Source organism: Bipolaris maydis (assembly GCF_028858645.1).
Source record: "Bipolaris maydis strain C4 unplaced genomic scaffold PSV08scaffold_7, whole genome shotgun sequence".
In the NCBI taxonomy this organism is placed as follows: domain Eukaryota; kingdom Fungi; phylum Ascomycota; class Dothideomycetes; order Pleosporales; family Pleosporaceae; genus Bipolaris; species Bipolaris maydis.
The window spans coordinates 1,929,049-1,947,394 of NW_027093863.1; the positions used below are offsets into that span (position 1 = coordinate 1,929,049).

At 48.7% G+C, this 18,346-nt stretch overlaps 7 protein-coding genes across 7 annotated transcripts; 4 read left to right on the forward strand and 3 right to left on the reverse strand.

The window, feature by feature from the left end:
* Position 1: 1 nt before the first annotated feature.
* On the reverse strand, positions 2-1,424 carry PSV08DRAFT_203297 (uncharacterized protein). The gene is made up of 2 exons (XM_014217051.1): positions 1,327-1,424; positions 2-1,271 (listed from the first exon to the last, which is right to left on the reverse strand). Exons 1-2 carry the CDS (start codon positions 1,384-1,386, stop codon positions 297-299), a joined length of 1,035 nt encoding a protein of 344 aa, XP_014072526.1. The 5' UTR covers positions 1,387-1,424; the 3' UTR covers positions 2-296.
* A 430-nt stretch (positions 1,425-1,854) lies between these two features.
* On the reverse strand, positions 1,855-3,174 carry PSV08DRAFT_391115 (carbon-nitrogen hydrolase; the record flags this gene model as incomplete). Its single annotated transcript, XM_014217052.2, has 4 exons — positions 3,086-3,174; positions 2,769-3,022; positions 2,160-2,721; positions 1,855-2,109 (listed from the first exon to the last, which is right to left on the reverse strand). Exons 1-4 carry the CDS (start codon positions 3,113-3,115, stop codon positions 1,855-1,857), a joined length of 1,101 nt encoding a protein of 366 aa, XP_014072527.1. The 5' UTR covers positions 3,116-3,174.
* A 480-nt stretch (positions 3,175-3,654) lies between these two features.
* PSV08DRAFT_224028 (tRNA-splicing endonuclease subunit sen54 N-term-domain-containing protein) lies at positions 3,655-5,234 on the forward strand (the record flags this gene model as incomplete). Its single annotated transcript, XM_014217053.1, has 3 exons — positions 3,655-3,758; positions 3,829-4,888; positions 5,055-5,234. The coding sequence occupies 3 exons, from the start codon at positions 3,655-3,657 to the stop codon at positions 5,232-5,234; spliced, it is 1,344 nt and encodes a 447-aa protein (XP_014072528.1).
* Positions 5,235-5,506: 272 nt separating this feature from the next.
* Positions 5,507-7,428, reverse strand: PSV08DRAFT_203301 (uncharacterized protein). The gene is made up of 2 exons (XM_014217054.2): positions 7,043-7,428; positions 5,507-6,979 (listed from the first exon to the last, which is right to left on the reverse strand). The coding sequence occupies exons 1-2, from the start codon at positions 7,396-7,398 to the stop codon at positions 5,962-5,964; spliced, it is 1,374 nt and encodes a 457-aa protein (XP_014072529.1). The 5' UTR covers positions 7,399-7,428; the 3' UTR covers positions 5,507-5,961.
* Positions 7,429-7,566: 138 nt separating this feature from the next.
* On the forward strand, positions 7,567-9,181 carry PSV08DRAFT_410012 (uncharacterized protein). Its single transcript, XM_014217055.2, has 4 exons — positions 7,567-7,916; positions 7,970-8,064; positions 8,119-8,703; positions 8,756-9,181. Exons 1-4 carry the CDS (start codon positions 7,616-7,618, stop codon positions 8,954-8,956), a joined length of 1,182 nt encoding a protein of 393 aa, XP_014072530.1. The 5' UTR covers positions 7,567-7,615; the 3' UTR covers positions 8,957-9,181.
* A 604-nt stretch (positions 9,182-9,785) lies between these two features.
* On the forward strand, positions 9,786-10,643 carry PSV08DRAFT_180635 (heterokaryon incompatibility protein-domain-containing protein; the record flags this gene model as incomplete). Its single annotated transcript, XM_014217056.2, has 2 exons — positions 9,786-10,101; positions 10,162-10,643. The coding sequence occupies 2 exons, from the start codon at positions 9,786-9,788 to the stop codon at positions 10,641-10,643; spliced, it is 798 nt and encodes a 265-aa protein (XP_014072531.2).
* A 127-nt stretch (positions 10,644-10,770) lies between these two features.
* PSV08DRAFT_410013 (uncharacterized protein) lies at positions 10,771-12,012 on the forward strand (the record flags this gene model as incomplete). Its single annotated transcript, XM_014217057.1, has 1 exon — positions 10,771-12,012. One exon carries the CDS (start codon positions 10,771-10,773, stop codon positions 12,010-12,012), a length of 1,242 nt encoding a protein of 413 aa, XP_014072532.1.
* Positions 12,013-18,346: the final 6,334 nt, after the last annotated feature.

Below are 18,346 nucleotides of genomic sequence, written 5' to 3' on the forward strand. Positions count from 1 at the left end.
TGAGACATAAGATGTTTGACCCATATCGCTAAGTTTAGAGTGCCAAGTCTTGCGCTTACACATACTGTTTGTTAGCAGTACTTTGAGTGTGACCTTTTCGGGCAAAGAGAAAATGGGTATTTCAACTTATCCGAATAACCTAAACACCTAAAAATGCTACGGAGTGTTGCTCAGACTGCTGTACTTTTATTCCACCATTCAGTCGATGCAACCCTGACCTCTCAGAATTTGATGTGGCATAAAGAGAAAAGAATGCAAATGTCGTCTCGCAATGAACTTCACAAAAAGGAGATGTCTCATGCTGCATCGCCATTGGCCTCGCCCTCGGCACTGTGCTTCTTCTTTTTCTTCTTGTCCTTTCCCTCGCCTTCTTCCCGCTTGCGCTTCTTTTTCTTCTTGTCGCCATCCTCTTCTGGTGCCACATACTCGGCCATTCTCTCTTTCCTCTTGGCGTCCATCTTCTCCTTCATCTTCTCCTCCCTCTCTTCCTGAGCTTTCCTCTCCTTTGCATGCTTGCCCAAAAAGTATTCTCCGCTTTCGATCTGCAAGTCGACCTTGCTCTTCTCCTGAGGGGGTGGGAATGGCGTGTACGGCTTCTTCGACTTGTCGTTGACCTTATGAGGTATGCGACGCTTGCTGAGAGATCGTTTCTTGAAATTTGGCAGGAAGCGATCCCAGCTCTCGTTGGCGAGTTCAGGATCCTTGGCAAGCTCTTTCTTAATCATGAGCTCTTTGATAGCGTAGATGGGATGGATGTTGTGCATGGTGTCCTCGATGATACGCCGTACTTGCTTGAGTCCTTTGTACGGACCCATACAAGCTACTGTGTTTCCTTGTACAAGCAGATAGCACTCAGTGAGCAATTCCAGAGCCTTGAGCGTTGATCCGTTGGGTCCCAGAATACGCTGTCTCCTCTTGACAAAACGCTCCTTGTTGCCCACCAAGTTCCGAATCTTAATAATGTCCATAGCCACATCGTCTTCAAGGATTTTGATAGCTTGAGGCGCTGGCACACTTCGAGCAAGTAGCTTGATGAGATCGCGTGCATTCAGGATTGCGGCTGGATCGTACGTCTTTTGTGTGGTCCATACGGTCATGGAGCCCTCAACCAAATTGAGCTCGCATCCGATGCCCAGTCTCTGCAATGCTTGGGTGATGAACTTCCATGATCCTTTGAGATACTGCTCGCGATACTTGGGAAAGAGGGTGCTGAAGCGGGACTCGTCTGTGAATGCGCCGGCTTTGTTGTCTTCGGGCTTGAAGGGCTCAATCTGCGCAAAATTAGGATCTGGCGGGTGCGGATCAATTTTGTCGGCGCAAACATACCTTCCACTTGTCGATGTCGTCCGTATCCCAGGGTTTATCTACATTATGTGTGGATGGCATTGTGGGGGCCGTGTGGATTGTCGTTTGCGATGAACTATGAAGTGGTAACTTTTCGAAAAGTTGCGCGCGCGAAGATCAGTTCGCGCTAGATTCTGCCACCGCCTTTTAGCTTCAGCTCGGATCTTGTGAACTCTAAATCCGCCACATATCACGTGTCAACTGATCTTCACGCTATCCATCACCAGATTCTGGTCGGCAACCCAACGGCCCGCTATCAACTAGATTTTGACATGATCAGAAAAGGTTTAGTATGTCATGATAAACTGACCAGGATGCACGCATTGATGCACTAATCAATGAAGTGTAGCCGGCATGTCAACTAATCATTTGCTGGAGCATGTGTCAAGCCCCATTTCAGGGGATCAAGTAATCAAGAAGAGTAAAGTAATCAATTTGAGCGTATTAACGTTATGAGACTATGATACAAAGCCAGAACTAGAACTCTGGAAGCTTCCTGCGCCATAAAATCTAGAGCGCAGAAGCGTTGGCAGACTCGGCTTCAGCAGCAACGACCTTCTTCTGCTTCTTCACACTTCCATCAAGCGGTGTGTTCAAGCCAAGACGGTCACGGGTAGAATAGGTAGAGATGCCTCCCTGAGGATCAGCCTCGGTGATAAGCTCCTTGCGTCGGGTGTCGACAAGCAACCGGATGAGATCGGGTCGCATGTAGTGGCCTGAGAAGTCGGCAAGTGCTTTGGTCAAGTGGCACTCATTCAAATCAATCTTTTTTTGTTAGTAAAATACAGACAGATATGGTTAGGTTGGGGACATACGTCAACAAACAGGAGGCCATCAAAGTCTGGGTCAGGCTTAGACACAAGCGTGCCGTCAGGCTTGTAGATGCGGGCGTGGCCGTTGTAGGTGGTAGGATCAGTCTCAGGCTCGACACCTTCAGGGGTATTCTTCTTGAGTCCCTCTACACTCAGTCTCTGGAAGGGTGCAAGGGTCCAAGTGCCAGTCTCGATGGCGTAAGCGGGCGTAACCAGGTCAGAGGCAGGGTCCGAAACGTTAGTGGCCGGGTCAGGGTACTTGAGAGTTTCTTTACCAGGATACACCGGCCACGCTGCGATATGGATCTGCTCACCCTCAGAGACGTTGAGCGCCTTGAGGAAGGGGTTCATGTTCTCCCAGCAGTTCAGCTGACCGAGACGACCAAGTTCAGTCTGAGTGACCGACTTGAAAGTATCACCAGCACCATCACCGTAGACCAGTTTCTCAACATGGGTAGGCTTGATCTTTCGGCGGTGGTTGATGACCTCGCCTGTTGGGTCAATCAAAGTCTGAGTGAGGTACAGGGTGGCATGGTCAATCTCGGAGAAGCCAAGAGAGACGTAGCTGGGCGGTGTCAGAGATGCTTACAAGTGCAGGAAATCTTGGCTTACATTTGGTTGTCGCGGGCAGCGCGGCGAATACGTCTGAATTCCTCAGAGTCGATTGGGAGGGAGTTCTCGCGGTACTTCTTCAGCAGAGGAAGTGACTGCTGGTAGTTGACCTTCCACATCCAATAAGGGTAACCCGGAATCCAGACTTCTGGGAAAGCAACGAGCTTGCAACCAGCTTGGCCAGCCTTGTTGATGAAGTTGATGGTTTTCTGGACACCAGCTTCGAGGTCGAACCAGCATGGCTCAGAAGTGACCTAGGGTTCGAATTAGATTGACTTCGATATTATCCCAGAGTGTTCGAACAGGGCGAAACATACGGCAGCGGCCTTGTACTTGGTAAGAGGCATGATGATAGTTTTCGAATTTGAACGTAAGATAGTTGATATTGAATGAATAGATTGTGTTTGAATGTGTGACGGTCCAATCCAGCAGACGTGAGAGAGTTTATATAGCGTTTTTGCAAGTCAATGCATCTCCAATCTATACATCCAACATATTACCCTGCCATCAATTATTCTGCTCATGCCACTTCCCGGATCAGTCTCGACGCTCTTCCTTTGTCATTGCATGCATTCTGAAAGTCTTTCCCCGCTCTGTGTTACAGTAAGCTTCCCAAATCGTGTGACATCGGCAGCACATGGGATGAATCGAGCTCCGAAAGCCCCCGTAGTGATAAACTAGTATACCATAACAGTGGGTTGAGGATGAACTTTGACAGGCAAAATGCTCGGACGAGGCAGCCCACTGTCGTCGAAACACTCTCGGCCTGGTGCCGATGGGATGCCGATGGGATGCCGCGGCAACTCGCCCACAACGTTCGCAGTGCCGACCGCCACCTTTCCCCACCAGAGTCCCGTCGTCGCACTCACAAGCATTTTTCCCGGCCATGGCCGATCAAGATGAGGACATCTCGCACCTGCGCGCACCTGACGCGACAGATTATGATCCCACTGAGGAGGCCCAAGACTTTCGACTTCTTGAGAAATTGACGTGCGTCATCTCGCATGCGCAGCCTGTAGTTTTTTTCCATGCTTCTGAAATGCTAATGCTCGCGCGACAGAGCACAAGATAGCGCACACCCAACACTACCAAAGCGCGGCGAGAAGGACTTTGAAAGCCATGAGACAAACCTCCAGCTCGACACTCTCGAGGCCTCGCGCCGGGCCATGCATGGCGTCCTATCATGGCAGCGTACACACACGCAAAAGGGCCATGTCCTAGCCATGTATGACCCAGAGTGCAACATGGCTTGCGTAGACAAAGTGAAGTCACAGCACTTCCAAACCATAGGCACAAACAAAGGGGGAAAAGAGTGGCTATTGCCAGAAGAAGCGCTGTTCTTACTAGAAAGAGGAACCTTGGACTGTCGATGGCCGGTAAAACGCGAAATCGGCGACAAGACGGTATACAGGACTGAGGATGGCGCACCGATGAGTCTGCAATCCGCCTACGCAGCCTTTATAGGGTTTGAGGGTGGTATAGGAGGGAAACTTACACTAGAAATGTACAACGTCTACGCCGGTCTGAAAAGATCAGGCTATGTCATATTTCGAACCGGATCATGGGACCACGACCGAGGCGAAATCGTCGAAGCACCCCCAAAATCCGAGCAGGAAACAACTTCCAGCCCCAACCTCATAGCCCGCTTCTTCTCCGAAATCTGGCGCCGCCTAAGCCAACCAACTTACACCATTCCTACCTCCAACCTCGCCTTCGGCCCCCTCCTCAAACCCGGCCTCTTCAGGTCCTACACTGATATCTACCGCCTCCTAAAACTAATTCCGACCCATGATCGCACCGCACCACCTACTTTCCTCCTACCTTCCTCTGCAGAAAACCCCTACCGCATCCACTTCGACGTCTACCGCACAACCTCCAAGTTTCGCAAATCCGCCCGTGGACCCCCCGACTTCCGCATCTGTGTCGTTGACGCCCGCACCACACCCATCCCTACAGGCGCACAGCTCAACGATCTCATGGCGCAGGTGCCCGATGATCTGCCAAAGGAGTCAGACCAGCCGTATCAGAGGTTGAAGCATGGGCGTAGGAATGTGGTGCTTGCTGTGGTGGATAATGGGATTCCGAGTTATATTCGCGTGGCGGATAGTGCGTTTGATGATGTGAGAATTTATGAACGGGCGGGGCCGAGGGGCAAGGGGGGACGGGGACGGGGTGGAGGACGGGGGAGAGGAAGAGGTAGGGGGAGGGGACGGTGAAGTTTGGGAGTAAGAGTTTGTGATTTTTTGTGAGGATTCATGACGGGATCTGATGGCATAAAAATGCCAGATGTTCATGGATCTCCGAAGATTGAAAGATAGGATGGTTGCCTCGGTGAAAATGGTCATGGTGGATGTATACATGGCTAAAAGTTCAGCTATGCCCTTGGTTCTTGATACAATCCGTCTTGAACGAATATTCAGCTACGATCCTGCATCATCATGTGCGGTGTCATTCAAAGAGTTCTGACATGGCTACGTGACTACGTTCTTCATCTCAGTCTTCTCTAGCCCTCTTACTTTTACTTGTTACTAAACTTAACAAATACGCTTCAAGTTCTTGCATGACCCATAGCCTGAAATATCCGGCGTAGAAGAAATAGCATCCATTGCCTTTGCCGTCGGGCAACCATGTAGTTAGGAGTCGTTGCCAAGAACTAGATCTGGGGTCGGTGAAATGCGAACGGACCCGACGGAAAAGACCCCGTGAGAGTCAATCTCAAGACGCAAGTGGCTAGTTTCCAAAGATGGAAGTGTAAAATTGGTCATGGATAAGCGACTTGATTCGCGGTACTATCTCGTATCTATTCTACGGCGGCGGTATAGTTGCCGTTTCGCGTGTGAGGATCATCCTGAGCCAAACCATGTTGAGGTTTCGGGTGTTAAGTCTTATTTTTGGCTTGGACTAAGTACTTCTCTACTAGTTTTACAGACATGTTCGAGGAGCATACCGCTTAGGCTTGCGCCAATGGGCACAGACTAACAGAAGGGGACCAAAGGATTTAGGCATAATAATATTCTTATGCAATGCGTTGCGCAAATCCTCGTCATGTAAATCGCTGGCAGTTACTAAGAGCCGCGAGGGAGACTGGGCAAAACACCAGTGCTGTGAGAATTTGATTAGCTCGGTGCAATGGTTCGCTCAGAGAGGCAATGGCAGGTTGAATATGCCAAAATTCCGGATGTTTAGCAGCCATCTATGCCTTTACATTGGCTGGCTGCTTGAAGTATTTGCTTGGTACGAATGGCATCTTTGTGACGACGGCCTTTCGTTTCTTACCACGAACCACAACATCGACTTCAGTGCCCGCCTTGTGCATACCATCTTGAATGTAACCCATGGCGATGTTTTTCTTGAGGGTGGGTGAAGGGCAGCCAGAAGTGATGTTGCCAATCTTCTCACCAGCCTCATTGACAATCTCAGCGCCTTCTCGGGCGGGGGATCCCTCAACGATGAGACCTACTCGGCGGCGTGAAACACCTCCGCCTTCCGACTTTTTCTTAAGTTGTTGCAGAATAACAGAGTCGCCGAGGAAGCCACCCTTTGCGCGGCGGTCTTTGCCAATGATCCAGGAAAGGCCGGCCTCGACAGGTGTTGTGGTGTCGTCTAGGTCATGACCGTAGAGACACATACCGGCTTCCAGTCTGAGGGTGTCGCGCGCTCCGAGACCTGCAAATCGTAGTTCATCTTTGGCCGAGTCGAGCAAATATTGAGTGATGGCTTCGGTGGAATAGGCAGGAATGCTGATCTCAAACCCGTCTTCGCCAGTATAGCCACCACGGCTGACAAGCACCTCGGCGTCTGTGCCCTTGATGGTCGCATTGGCACACTGGCCAAAGTAGAGCGATTCAAGATCCTTCTTTGACTTATCGTCAAGTACGCGGGAGAGTATCTCGGAGGAGAGGGGCCCCTGGAGGGCCACAAGGCCCTGTCCATCTAGGATCTGCCATTCGACTGGTTGGTCAGAATGCTTGCTGTTCCATGCATCCAGTTGCGCCTTGAAGTATGCAGTGTCCTTTTCTCTGCAGCCTGCATTTGTCACAACATAAAACCTGTCGGCGAGGCGCGTGATGACAGTGTCGTCAACAATGCCACCATTTGAGTTAAGCAGGGTTGAGAGAGTAGACTGATGCCTGGCCAGGGTAGAAAGGGCAGAGGGAGTGATGCCCTCGAGGAAGGCCTCGGCACCGGGGCCAGAAAAGTGGTGCTGGACCCTGAACATGGTTAGCTTCCAGGGTTGTCTTTCACCACCATCCTAGCTGTGTATGGCATCTTACATGTGGCCGACATCAAACAAACTGGCTTTTTCGCGCGTCCAATTATGCGAGTCGATGATGCTCAAGTCGCTGTATTGGACGGGCATCAAGTATCCGCCAAAGGGCACAAACTTGGCGCCATACTTGCTATGTAACTCGTATAAGCCAGTCTTACCCAGCTGTTCGCCTGCTGCCTGTGAAGAAGCCCATCGCGCATGCTGTCGCACTGGTCCCGTGAAGTTGCGGGGTCGCGGGGCTGGCAATGTGGATGTTCTGGTTGAATACCGGGCGGCTTTTGGGCATTGAAGTCTTCCAAACTGTGGCGCAAAGGCATTGGCTACTGGGCGCAACGCAGCGACTGCTTTTCTGGCGGCCATTGTGTGTGGGTGAGGAGGAAATGCTGTTGCTGGCTGTCCGACGGGTATCGGCGGCGGATGGAAGTTATGTAGTCAGAGCGCCAATGACGCCGGCGGGCGGATAGCTGGGCCGCCCAGCGATCCAAGCTCCGAAGCTGGATTGCATCCACGAATGCAGACATCGTTCCCATAGCTGCCTATATCGCGACCCGATCGCCCCGAGACGACTGCAGCAACCATGTCCAAGGGCAGCAAGTACCTACTGGTGTCGCTGCCGACGTCTATCTCCCCCTCGAATCACCACGATGACGCCCTGACGGCCTTGCGCTCCACCGTGACCAATGACGTTGGCAACACTTCCCCGTTTGCCATACCCAACTTTAAGATCGGAACCCTGGATGCCCTCGTTCAGCAGGCCGATGAACTCTCGAAGCTTAGTAATGCTTGTGAGGGTGTGGTCGCAAAGGTCGGTGAGAGTCTGCGCCAGATTCTCGACGGCGACGAGTCCAAGGTGCAGCAACAGAAGACGATAAATGACAGTACGTGGGGGGACCGGCCGAGTGAATGGTACCCAAGAGCTCACATAGTGCAGAGCCCGTCGACCAATACCTGCGCAGCTTCCAGTGGAACAAGGTCAAGTACCGCGCAGACAAGCCCATCGCAGATCTCATAGATGCACTACAAAAGGTAGGCACCGGCGCATAGTCATGGCACCACCCAGCAGACTAACCCTGCGCGCAGGAGATACAAGGTATTGACAATGATGTCAAGTCCAAGTTCAGCCAGTACAACCAGACAAAGGGCGCCCTTGCAGCCGCAGAGCGAAAGCGCACCGGCAACCTGTCGACCAAGTCCCTCGTTAATGTCGTCAACCCCAAGTCCATTGTCCGCGACTCTGAATACCTCGACACACACCTCATTGCTGTTCCTAACACGGCTGTAAAAGACTTCTACCAGGCATACGAAGAGCTGAGCCCCATGGTTGTCCCCCGCTCCGCCAACAAGATTGCACAGGACGACGAGTTTACCCTGTTCGCCGTCACAACATTCAAAAAGCACTCCAACGAGTTTGTCCACAAGTGCAGAGAAAAGCGGTGGACCCCGAGAGAATACACGTACAAGGAAGGGGGAAAGGAAGAGGAGGCAAAGGAGGCCGACCAACTGGCCAAGGACGAGCGCAAGCTCTGGGGTGAGGCACTGCGGCTAGGTCGCACAGGGTACAGCGAGAGTGCCATGATCTGGATTCATGTCTTGGCACTCAGAGTGTTTGTAGAAACCGTGCTTAGGTACGGCCTACCGCTGGATTTTGTATGCGGCATTGTTCAGGTGAGTTCATTTACATTAGCCGTACTATTGCATGTATACTAACACGACCTAGACCGATGCCAAATCGGCGAAAAAGGCAAAGGTAAACCTTGATGCAGCCTACTCATACCTTGGTGGTAACGCTTTCGGCCGTGATAGCAAAGGTCGCATCAAGAAGGACGACCAGTCCATGTCCATTGACATGCAACAAGCTGGCCACATGGGCGACCAGGAGTATACTGCATACGTCTATTACGAGTTCGAGGTTGTATAGTACATCATCGGATTAATCACGATCGAGAACAATATTTTACGAGCTGAAAGCGATTCATTATGCGACACCCCCAGCTAATTCGTTGCGCTGTCCTTGGCCAGCAGTAGCTCTAGTACAATCTCGCTTATCTGAGCTATGTTTAGGCAACCGTTGTGTACCCCGCTACGCAAACACCGTCAATAAAAGGTTAAGCTAGCAATCAAAGTAACATGCACTAGTCCACAGAGCTCTTTGTCACCTTATCTTGTTCTATCTCTCCATATCTACATTCAATGATCTCGGTAACAGACGAACAGTCTTTGACTAATAACCCTCTGTTGGCACCACGACTACACAATGACACACTCTCTGACCAAACAACCAGTAAACCCGCATCGCCCAAGATCGTGTCCCGGCTGAAGAATGATCTCTACATCGCCACCAAAGATGGCCCGGATAGGTTGCTCGTACCCCAAATGGAGTACACACCACTTCGTCTGGATCCGCGCGAGGCTCGTTTGTTGCTCTTGCACCCAGCAGATGAAGCAACTGAGCATGTTTGCTGCACCCTTGAAACGTACCCCCTCACAGATCTTCCTCAGTTTTTTGCAATCGAGAATGCAAGAGGACACCGAGAGTATAGACAGCCTATAGAAGTAGATGGGGCGGCCTTGTTTCTCTCGTTTGCCTTGGAGAGATTTCTGCGCTACTTTCGTACAACGGTTGACAGACCAACACATATTTGGGTACGATATGCCTGTGTAGTGGAATCAGACCAACAAGAGCAGAAAGCATATTGAACGCGCGATTTTAGCAATTCATGTATACACAGGCTTGTGAAGTATTTGATATGCACGAGACTAACAACCGTCTTGTGGAGAGTGGCTACTTTAGTCGCGTCGTTTCTCGAAGTCGTTTTGAGCAACACAAGAAATGGTATGGTTTTCCAGACCAGCTAGTCGTACCTAGGGTGTTTTCCATCCGTCTGGGTACCAACGCCAGTTTCGACGAACCGACCATAGACTTCCAATACATGCCACTAGATATGGTGGCTGATGAGATCAGAATCATGTGTATCATGCCTGCCCAGGATGCTCATGCGCCCATAGTCATTCATGTGGCACATTGTCCGATTAACACTGACGAACACTATATTGCTCTCTCCTGTAAGTTCTTGGATATAAATGGAAGGGAAACAAACCTACATAACTAACTCTGGTTTGAAGACTGTTGGGGTGTGGATGATACTCAAGAACAAATTGTAATGGCAGGGCAAAAGATGACAGTCCGCAGGAACCTTGCTGAAGCTATTCGTGTCATAAGAAACCCTCGCGTCGTCGTACCAGTGTGGATAGATGCTCTATCAATCAACCAAAAAGACTCAATTGAGCGTGCTCGGCAGGTGCCGCGCATGGGGGAGATATATGACTGTGCTATCGCAGTCTTCTCATATATCGGAAGTCCCACCGAAGAGAGTGATTCAGTTTTCTCTTTTACAAAAGAACTCTTCAAGCACCCAATCGTCCGCATCAATGAGTCCAACGAGTTTCATTTCCCATCGGAAGACTTCCTACGTGGCCAAAGCGACGACAACGAGAATACCATCCGGCCTGATCAACTCGCAAAGCTATGTGCTGGTTTATATAAGCTTTTGACTAGGCAATACTTCCGGCGGATATGGATGTCACAGGTGATTTCTGAACCTTAAAAATTATGTTGATCAACTAAGAATTTGCCAGGAAATTGCTTATGCTTCGAATCCAACGGTATTATGCATCCCCGGTCAAAAAGATAGCTGGGATTATCTTGAATCTGCTGCGCATAAGCTTCAGGACATGTTGAGCCGCGATAAGAGACTTTCCAAGCGAATGCACGAAGCCGATCCAGCTCTAAAGGATTCTGACATGAATATGTTGTCTTATGCACGCAAGCTCTTCTATTTTCGACATTTGGCGAATGGTGGCATCGGACTAGGCTCCGTCTTCGTCCAAACGAGCGAAGATGCGCCAGGTTTTCTAGAAGCAGTCGTAATGGCTCGCGATTTCGAGAGTACCGATCCCAGAGATAAGATCTTCGCATTATGGAATCTCGCTCAAGATAAGACCGGCCTAGACTTCAAGCCTCATTACACAGAGCCGTATGAACGCATCTACGCTGATTTTGCTCGAGCCTGGATAAACCAGAAGCATTCGCTAGATATATTGGGAGCAGTGGAAGCGTCAGAAAGTAGCTGTTCCTTTTACAGAAAAACGCCATCTTGGGCGCCGGATTGGAGTGTACCTACTCAAGCCAGCTGTCTTGTACGCAAGGACTACATTCCAATGAAATTTATCTCGATAGTAGACGACCAGCAAGGAAGGTTGTACGTCGCAGATGGTGACACCACACACGACACATTCGAAGAACCCTTCCTCCGTTTCCAGGACAACTTGCTACATTGCACTGGACTCATCATAGATCAAGTTGGGACCATCTTACAAGAACCTCCACAGCTATCAGGTGAAACAGAACATTTCCAATACGCTGGCTCTGAACGGAAATTCTACTGCTGGACTATCGAACTTACCCAGCATTTCCGAAACTTCGGTTCAAGCATCTACGACGATCCCCTACGAGCAGCTTGGGCAATGTGCCATGGCGATAACACTGCTGCATGGCCACCTAACCCTGGCTTCACGCCCCCTCTCGGCTATCCATACACATGCCAGACAAAGCTCTCAAAACACATTTCCTCATGGGCGCATGGATACCGCAAATCTGAAGCCCGGAACGTAGTCAGACAAGTCTTGCGCGGTCGGCGACCATTCATATCAAACACCGGATATATGGGCTTGATACCTACATACATTGCTGATCAATGGTCGGAAATAGGAGGACAGTGCCATCTCGCTGTTATAGCCGGATGCTCTGTTCCACTCATTCTACAGGAAAAAGACGATGAGACGTATACGGTTCTTGGGACGTGCTTTGTGCAGGGGTGGATGGAGGGCGAGTGGATAGAGACGATGATGGGGGCGGAGTCGCCGGCGGAGTTTTGGACGGGTATGAGGGGTGTAGCGATGCTGAGAATAGTGTGAGATTTGGGAGTGCAGAGGATAGATCTTGTTTGGATTTTAGCATTCGGCAGTTGCTAACCCATCTGATGGCATTAGACCATGTGCTCTTCCTGAGGTGCGGGTTGGGCCGGAGATGCCGCCAGAGTTACTAAGCTAGGTGGCTGAGAGTAGGTAACGTTTATCGCTAGCTAGTCTATTCTTCTATTCCTTATCTTTACTAGTAAGTATTACCTATCTACCTAGTATAAGGAGGTAGAAATCCTACGCGACTAGGCGATTGCAGTTAGTGATAATAGCTAGACGACTAATAAGCTAGAAGTTAAGTAGCTAAAGTACTTTATTAAGTATATATAGTAAGGTTATTAGAGTACGCTAGCTTAGACTGGCAAATGGGTAGAGGTTGGGTTGTGGTTGGGTTGCCAAGAGTTTGGGTTGAGGTTGGGTTGGGTCTTATATAATTATAACCCTAACCTAACCTTAACCTAAACTCTTAGTAACCTAACTATAACCCCTACCTAATTATTTTACTAAGATTTAGGTTAGGTTATAGTTAGGTTACTAAGAGAGTTAGGGTTAACCCTAACGCTTAGCGCGTAACTATAATTAATAAACGTAATAAACTCTAATCTAACCCAAACCTAGGCCTGTGCAACCTAACTCTAATCTATACCTGTAGCCTATATAACCTAACCTTAACCTATACCCGCGGCCTATATAATCTAACTCTAACCTATACCTATAGCTCGTACGATCTAACCCTAACCTATACTTGTAGCTTATACGACCTAACCCTAACCTATACCTATAGCTAGACTAGCAAATAGGTATACCCTACTATAGTGTTAGGTAGAGGTTAGGTTATAGTCGCACGAGCTGTAGGTATAGGTTGGGGTTAGGTTGTATAAGCTACAGGTGTAGGTTAGGGTTAAGTTATATAGGCTGTAGGTATAGGTTAAGGTTAGGTTGCATAGACTATAAGTATAGGTTAGGGTTAGGTCGTATAGGCCTAGATTTAGGTTAAGTTAGAGTTTATTATATTTATTAATTATAGTTACGCGCTAAGCGAAGCTGCTTTTAAGCTAGCTATACTATCTTAGAGTTCTCTACGTAATTCTTTATAATATTGCTTATAACTACCTTATCTATACTTTCTACCTCCTCTATATTACCTAGAAGAGTAAAAAGATCGCTAACTTTGTCTAGTAGTAGCTTATCTTAATTAGATTTATTAAGAGACTAATTAAGTTCTTTAGTAATAGCGTTCTTTAGAATTATTATCTACTAGATTATTTAAGCGCTAAGATAATATCTCTAGTCTCTAATTATATCCTTTATAATATTAAAAACTTACTCTATACTAACTTAGGTAATAGATATAGTAAGAATATTCTTAGTAACTTTAGTAAAGTAAAGGTAGGTTAATAAGTTAACCCTCTACTAGTCTAAAAGATTAAAATCTTTATCTTCTCTAATATATAGAGCACTAAGATATAATTTACTCTTTTAGTATATTAGACCTTTCTCTTTATTTATTTCTTAAGTAAAAGAGGTTTATATTATAAGTAATAAGAAGGATTCTCTCCTTAACGCAGGATAACGAGGGTTAGAGGCTAACCACGTCTACGTTAGAAGGTAATAAACACCGCGGGGCTATAGTTACGTAATATATATACTCCCGCTAAGAGCTCTACTTCTAGAGCATAGGGGGCCTTAGAAGAACTATACTCCTAATACTTCTATAAGGAAGAGAGAATAGAGAGCACTAGAACAGAAGTAATAAGTATTAGACTAGTAAATGGGTTAGGGTTAGGTTATAGTTAGGTTGCTAAGAGTTTAGGTTGAGGTTAGGTGTTAAGAGTATAGCTCGAGTAGAAGTAATATAAGATTTCTAGTATTAAGCTTCTTATTAGTTAGTTTTCGTAGATAGAGCGGCAGGGTGTAATATTAGATATAACGTATAAGTAGAATAACTCTCTATATTATACTTATACTTAAAACTTAAGTTAAATATATTTGTTACACGGGGTATGGTGCTGATACTTCTCTAAGCTCGATCCGGGTTAGGGTGAGTGAGATGGTGTGAAGAGCGCCGTGAGGTATTTGTCTGGCGATACAGTGGAGTGGGCGTGCTTGGATAGAAAGTAACAATAGGTTGACAATTCCTAATCTATATCGAATAGACTAACAAGTATCAATCTTGTGAAGTTGAGTAACTAGTAAGAAAGTACAATTTGAGTTGACCACAACGAGAGTAAATAATGAAATCCATCCATCCTTATATCCTCGTTGCTTCCAGTCCTGCCATCAGAACATTGACCTGCCATCACTGATGGTCGTCTCCACTTCTGATGGCTGCCATCACATACGGGTCCTGCCATCACTGATGGCACCGTCTTGGCGTGATGGCACATCACGTGACCTAGCCCCGCGATGTCCATCCTTCCCGTCAGGATCCCAAGTGGTTTCCCAACTAACCATCGTCATACCCGGGGAGTGAATCCTTCTGCTTGTTGCTTGTAACATCACCTCCCCCCTTAGGGCTATCGTCTCGATACCCGGGGTTAACGTTTTCCCGTGCCGCGTGTTGAAGCGCCGGCTGCATATAAGGTCTCGGTACGCCCGTCGTGTCGTACGCTCGTTTTCCCTCATGCCTTCCTAACCATGCCCAAGGTCCCGTCCTCTCGCCGTGTTCGTGCCCAGGGTCCAACTTCCGAGCGCCGCGCTCGTGCTGACCGTGTGAAAGAGCAGGGGAACGAAATGACTTTCCGTTGTAAGCGTTGTGAGGAGAAGAATCTTCGTTGTTTCGTGGACACCGCCACTGGGCGTTGTGCTGGTTGTATTTCTGTTGCTGCGTCGTGCAGTCTTTTCGTGTCTGAAGATGAGTGGGAGAAGGTTCAGGCTGAAAAGCGCGCAAAGCGTCTGGAGGTTGCGCGGTTAAAGGCTCAGCTAGCTCAAAGCGAGTTGGAACTCCTAGAGGCTGAGGCGCGAGAGCAAGAATTCGCTGATCGAGATCTTGCCATCTTGAATCTTCAAGATCGCGCGAAAGAGCAGGCCGAGGGGAACTCCGCCCCTGGTACGGACCTTCCTGTTGCTGCATCATCGCTATCCGGACCAACGGCTGATCCGGGCTGGTTACAGGCTGACTCCTTCGATCCTTTGTCCCTTGATTACTTCCTTTCCCTTGAGGACCCGGTCCTCTCTTCTCTGGATGCTGCCTGTGATACGCTCGTATCAATTCCTTGCAGTTCGTTAAATTTCCTTCTGGTTCCCAAGTGTTCTGGCTATCCGGCCATCCTTGCCACTTGACCAAGTATTTCCACTGACGACCGATTTTCCGTAGGTCCTTGACCGCTTCGACCATATACTCGTCGTTCTCGAGTTCGATGTCTTCTGCTAGTTCGGCGTCTTGGGGTGCTGGTTCCAAAAGCTTCTTGTGGAATATGGGGTGTACTTTCATGCCTGGTGGTAGCCGTAGTTTGTAGTTTACCGGCCCTATTTTCTCTAGGATCTCGAATGGTCCTACTCGGAGATTGTCCAGTTTCTTGCATGGTCTTTTAGTTTTCAAGTTCTGTCTTGACAGGAAAACTTTGTCCCCTTCCTTAAAGGTCGGTCCCTCGATCCTTAGCCTGTTCGCTGCTTTGGATGTCGTGAGGTTCCTCTGAGCGATACGCTTGCTTAGTTCTTCGTGCAATTCTCGCAAAAGGCGTGCTTTCTCGTTTGCATTATCGGCGATACTTTCAATGTCTTTTGGATCTCGATGAGCTACCGGCTCATATCCGTAGTTCGCATAGTGTGGTGACTGCCTTGTTGTTGCGGATTTCGTGCTATTGTAAGCCAGTTGCGCTGCCGGCAAGTACTCAACCCAGTTGTCCTGTAACTTGTTGACGTACATCCGCAGATACTGCTCCAATGTCTGATTCGTTCGTTCCGTCTGGCCATCTGTTTCTGGGTGGAAGCTCGTCGAAAGCTTCTTCTTCACACCTAATTTTGCCAGGAATGTTGTCCAGTACAAGGACGTGAACAGCTTGTCTCTGTCCGTAATGAATTCTTCAGGTATCCCGTGCTCTGACACTAGTGCTTTCTGGACTTCGTACGCGCATTCTTCTGCCGTAATAGTCTCTTCCGTTGGCACAAACTTTGCTGCTTTAGTCAATCGGTCCACGATTACTAGTATTGTGTCGCAAAATCGAGCTGATCCTGGTTCTAACGATCTCGGGAGCTTCACTATGAAGTCCATCGTTACGCTTGTCCATGGTCTAGATGGTGGCTGTAAGGGTTGCAACAGGCCGTAGGGCTTATGCCTCTTGGGCTTGTTCTGGTGACATGCCAAACAGTTGCCTAGTATTTCCTGCACCTTCGTACGCATACGTGGTATGGCGAACACCTTAGACAGTCGTCTAACCATTTCTTCGATTCCTGCATGTCCATACTCGGGGGACTCATGCAGTTCCTTGATGAGATCCGGTCTCATGTGTGGGGGTATGTATGTTCGATCCTTCGAAACCATACATCGGTACTCCTGTTCGTCTTGTAACAGTCCATCGGAGCTCTCGGGCTCGAACTGCCAGCTATTGGCTTTCTCTTGCCACTGCTGCTGAAGCGTCATTACTTGGTGAACCACCGTGGTTGCTATCTTAGCTAGTTCCGGCTGATTGTACTTCAGACTGCCGTCGGGCATCTGCCTCAGCATTGCTTCGTGGGGTTCCTTATGACCTTCTTCTCGTAAGTCGCTTCGTCGACTAAGGGCATCCGCTGCTCCGTTGAGCGTTCCGGCCCTGTGGGTGATTTTGAAGTCGAACTGGGCCAGCGTCTCTGCCCATCGTACTTGTCGTCGGTTGAGTTTCTTCGTTGTCATGAAACTTGTCAAGTTCTGGTGATCGGTAAAAACCTCGATCGTGTCGGGGAGTCCTAATAGGTACACCTCCCATTGTTCAAAGGCATCGACTACTCTAAGTAGTTCCTTATCGTGAACGTCGTAGTTGAGTTCTGCTCCTGAGAACTTCCGTGAATGGTAGAACACCGGTCTCCATTTCTTATCCGTGCACTGCTGTGACAATACAGCTCCGAGTGCGTAGTCAGACGCGTCGGTCTCGACTCTGGTGGGTCGTTGAGGGTTATACATCTCGAGTACTGGCGCCTCTAGGAATATCTGCTTGATTCGTTCAAAAGCCTCCTGATGTTCCTGTTCCCATTTGAAACCTATTTCCTTCTTCGTTATCTCCGTAAGGGGTGTCGTGATCTTCGAGTAATCTTTGATGAACTTTCGATAATAGTTCGCAAATCCTAAGAAGGATTGAACATCCTTGACTGTTTTGGGTTTTGGCCATTCCTGTACAGTCTGTATCTTCTTTGGGTTCATTTTCACTCCTTCGGTTGAGATGATAAATCCGAGGAACTCCGTTTCCTGCGTGTGAAACTCACACTTTCCTGGTTGAAGGTATAGCTTGTATTCCTTAAGCTTCCATAAAACCTTCTTAACATGCTCGACATGTTCTTCGCGTGTGCCGCTGGAGTACACTAGTACATCGTCCAGATACGCGGTAACAAAGATTCCGAGGTATTCGTGGAGCGCGTTGTTGATGACTGATTGAAAGGTTGCCGGCGCATTCGTCAACCCGAATGGCATAACCGTATACTCGAACAGTCCATACTTCGTCTTAAACGCCGTCATCCACTCGTGACCTTCTTTGATCCTGATTCGGTAAAATCCTTCCCGAACGTCGAACTTCGTGAACCACTTAGCTCCTTGGAGTCGATCCATGAGCTCTGTAATCAGTGGTAAGGGATATCGATTCTTCCGAGTAACGCTGTTCAACCTCCTGAAGTCGACACATAGTCGCCACTTCCCGTTAGGCTTCTTTACGAACAGTATAGGCGAGGCCATCGGGCCTGATCCTGGTCGGATAAATCCCTTCTTCAAGTTCTTCTGGAGGTAATCCCGCAGCTCAGCATCGTGCTCGGGCGCTATAGGGTACATTCCTCCTGGGCTCAACTTTGCTCCTTCCTCCAGGATGATCTCGTGATCCCAATCCTGGTGTTCTGCTAAGTCTGTTGCTTCGTTTTCCTCGAACAGTTCCTTGAACTCTGATGTTCGGTATTCTGCTGGAACCGCCAGCAGTGGTTCGTCATGAACGGACGCAACCTGTGGTACCGGTCCTTCCTTCGTGGTCGCGACCTGCCGTATCCAGATGACTCCTACTCTCTGAGGGTCCTTCGCATAGATTCTCGCGATCTTATGCGGCGAAATCACACCGAATCTCCCATCTGGGTTTGCGCGTTGATCCGTCGGGCGTGTTTCTCGTCGTACACCAGCAACCTTGTGCACAGGTTCTCGGCTGTGTATCGATTTCTTTTG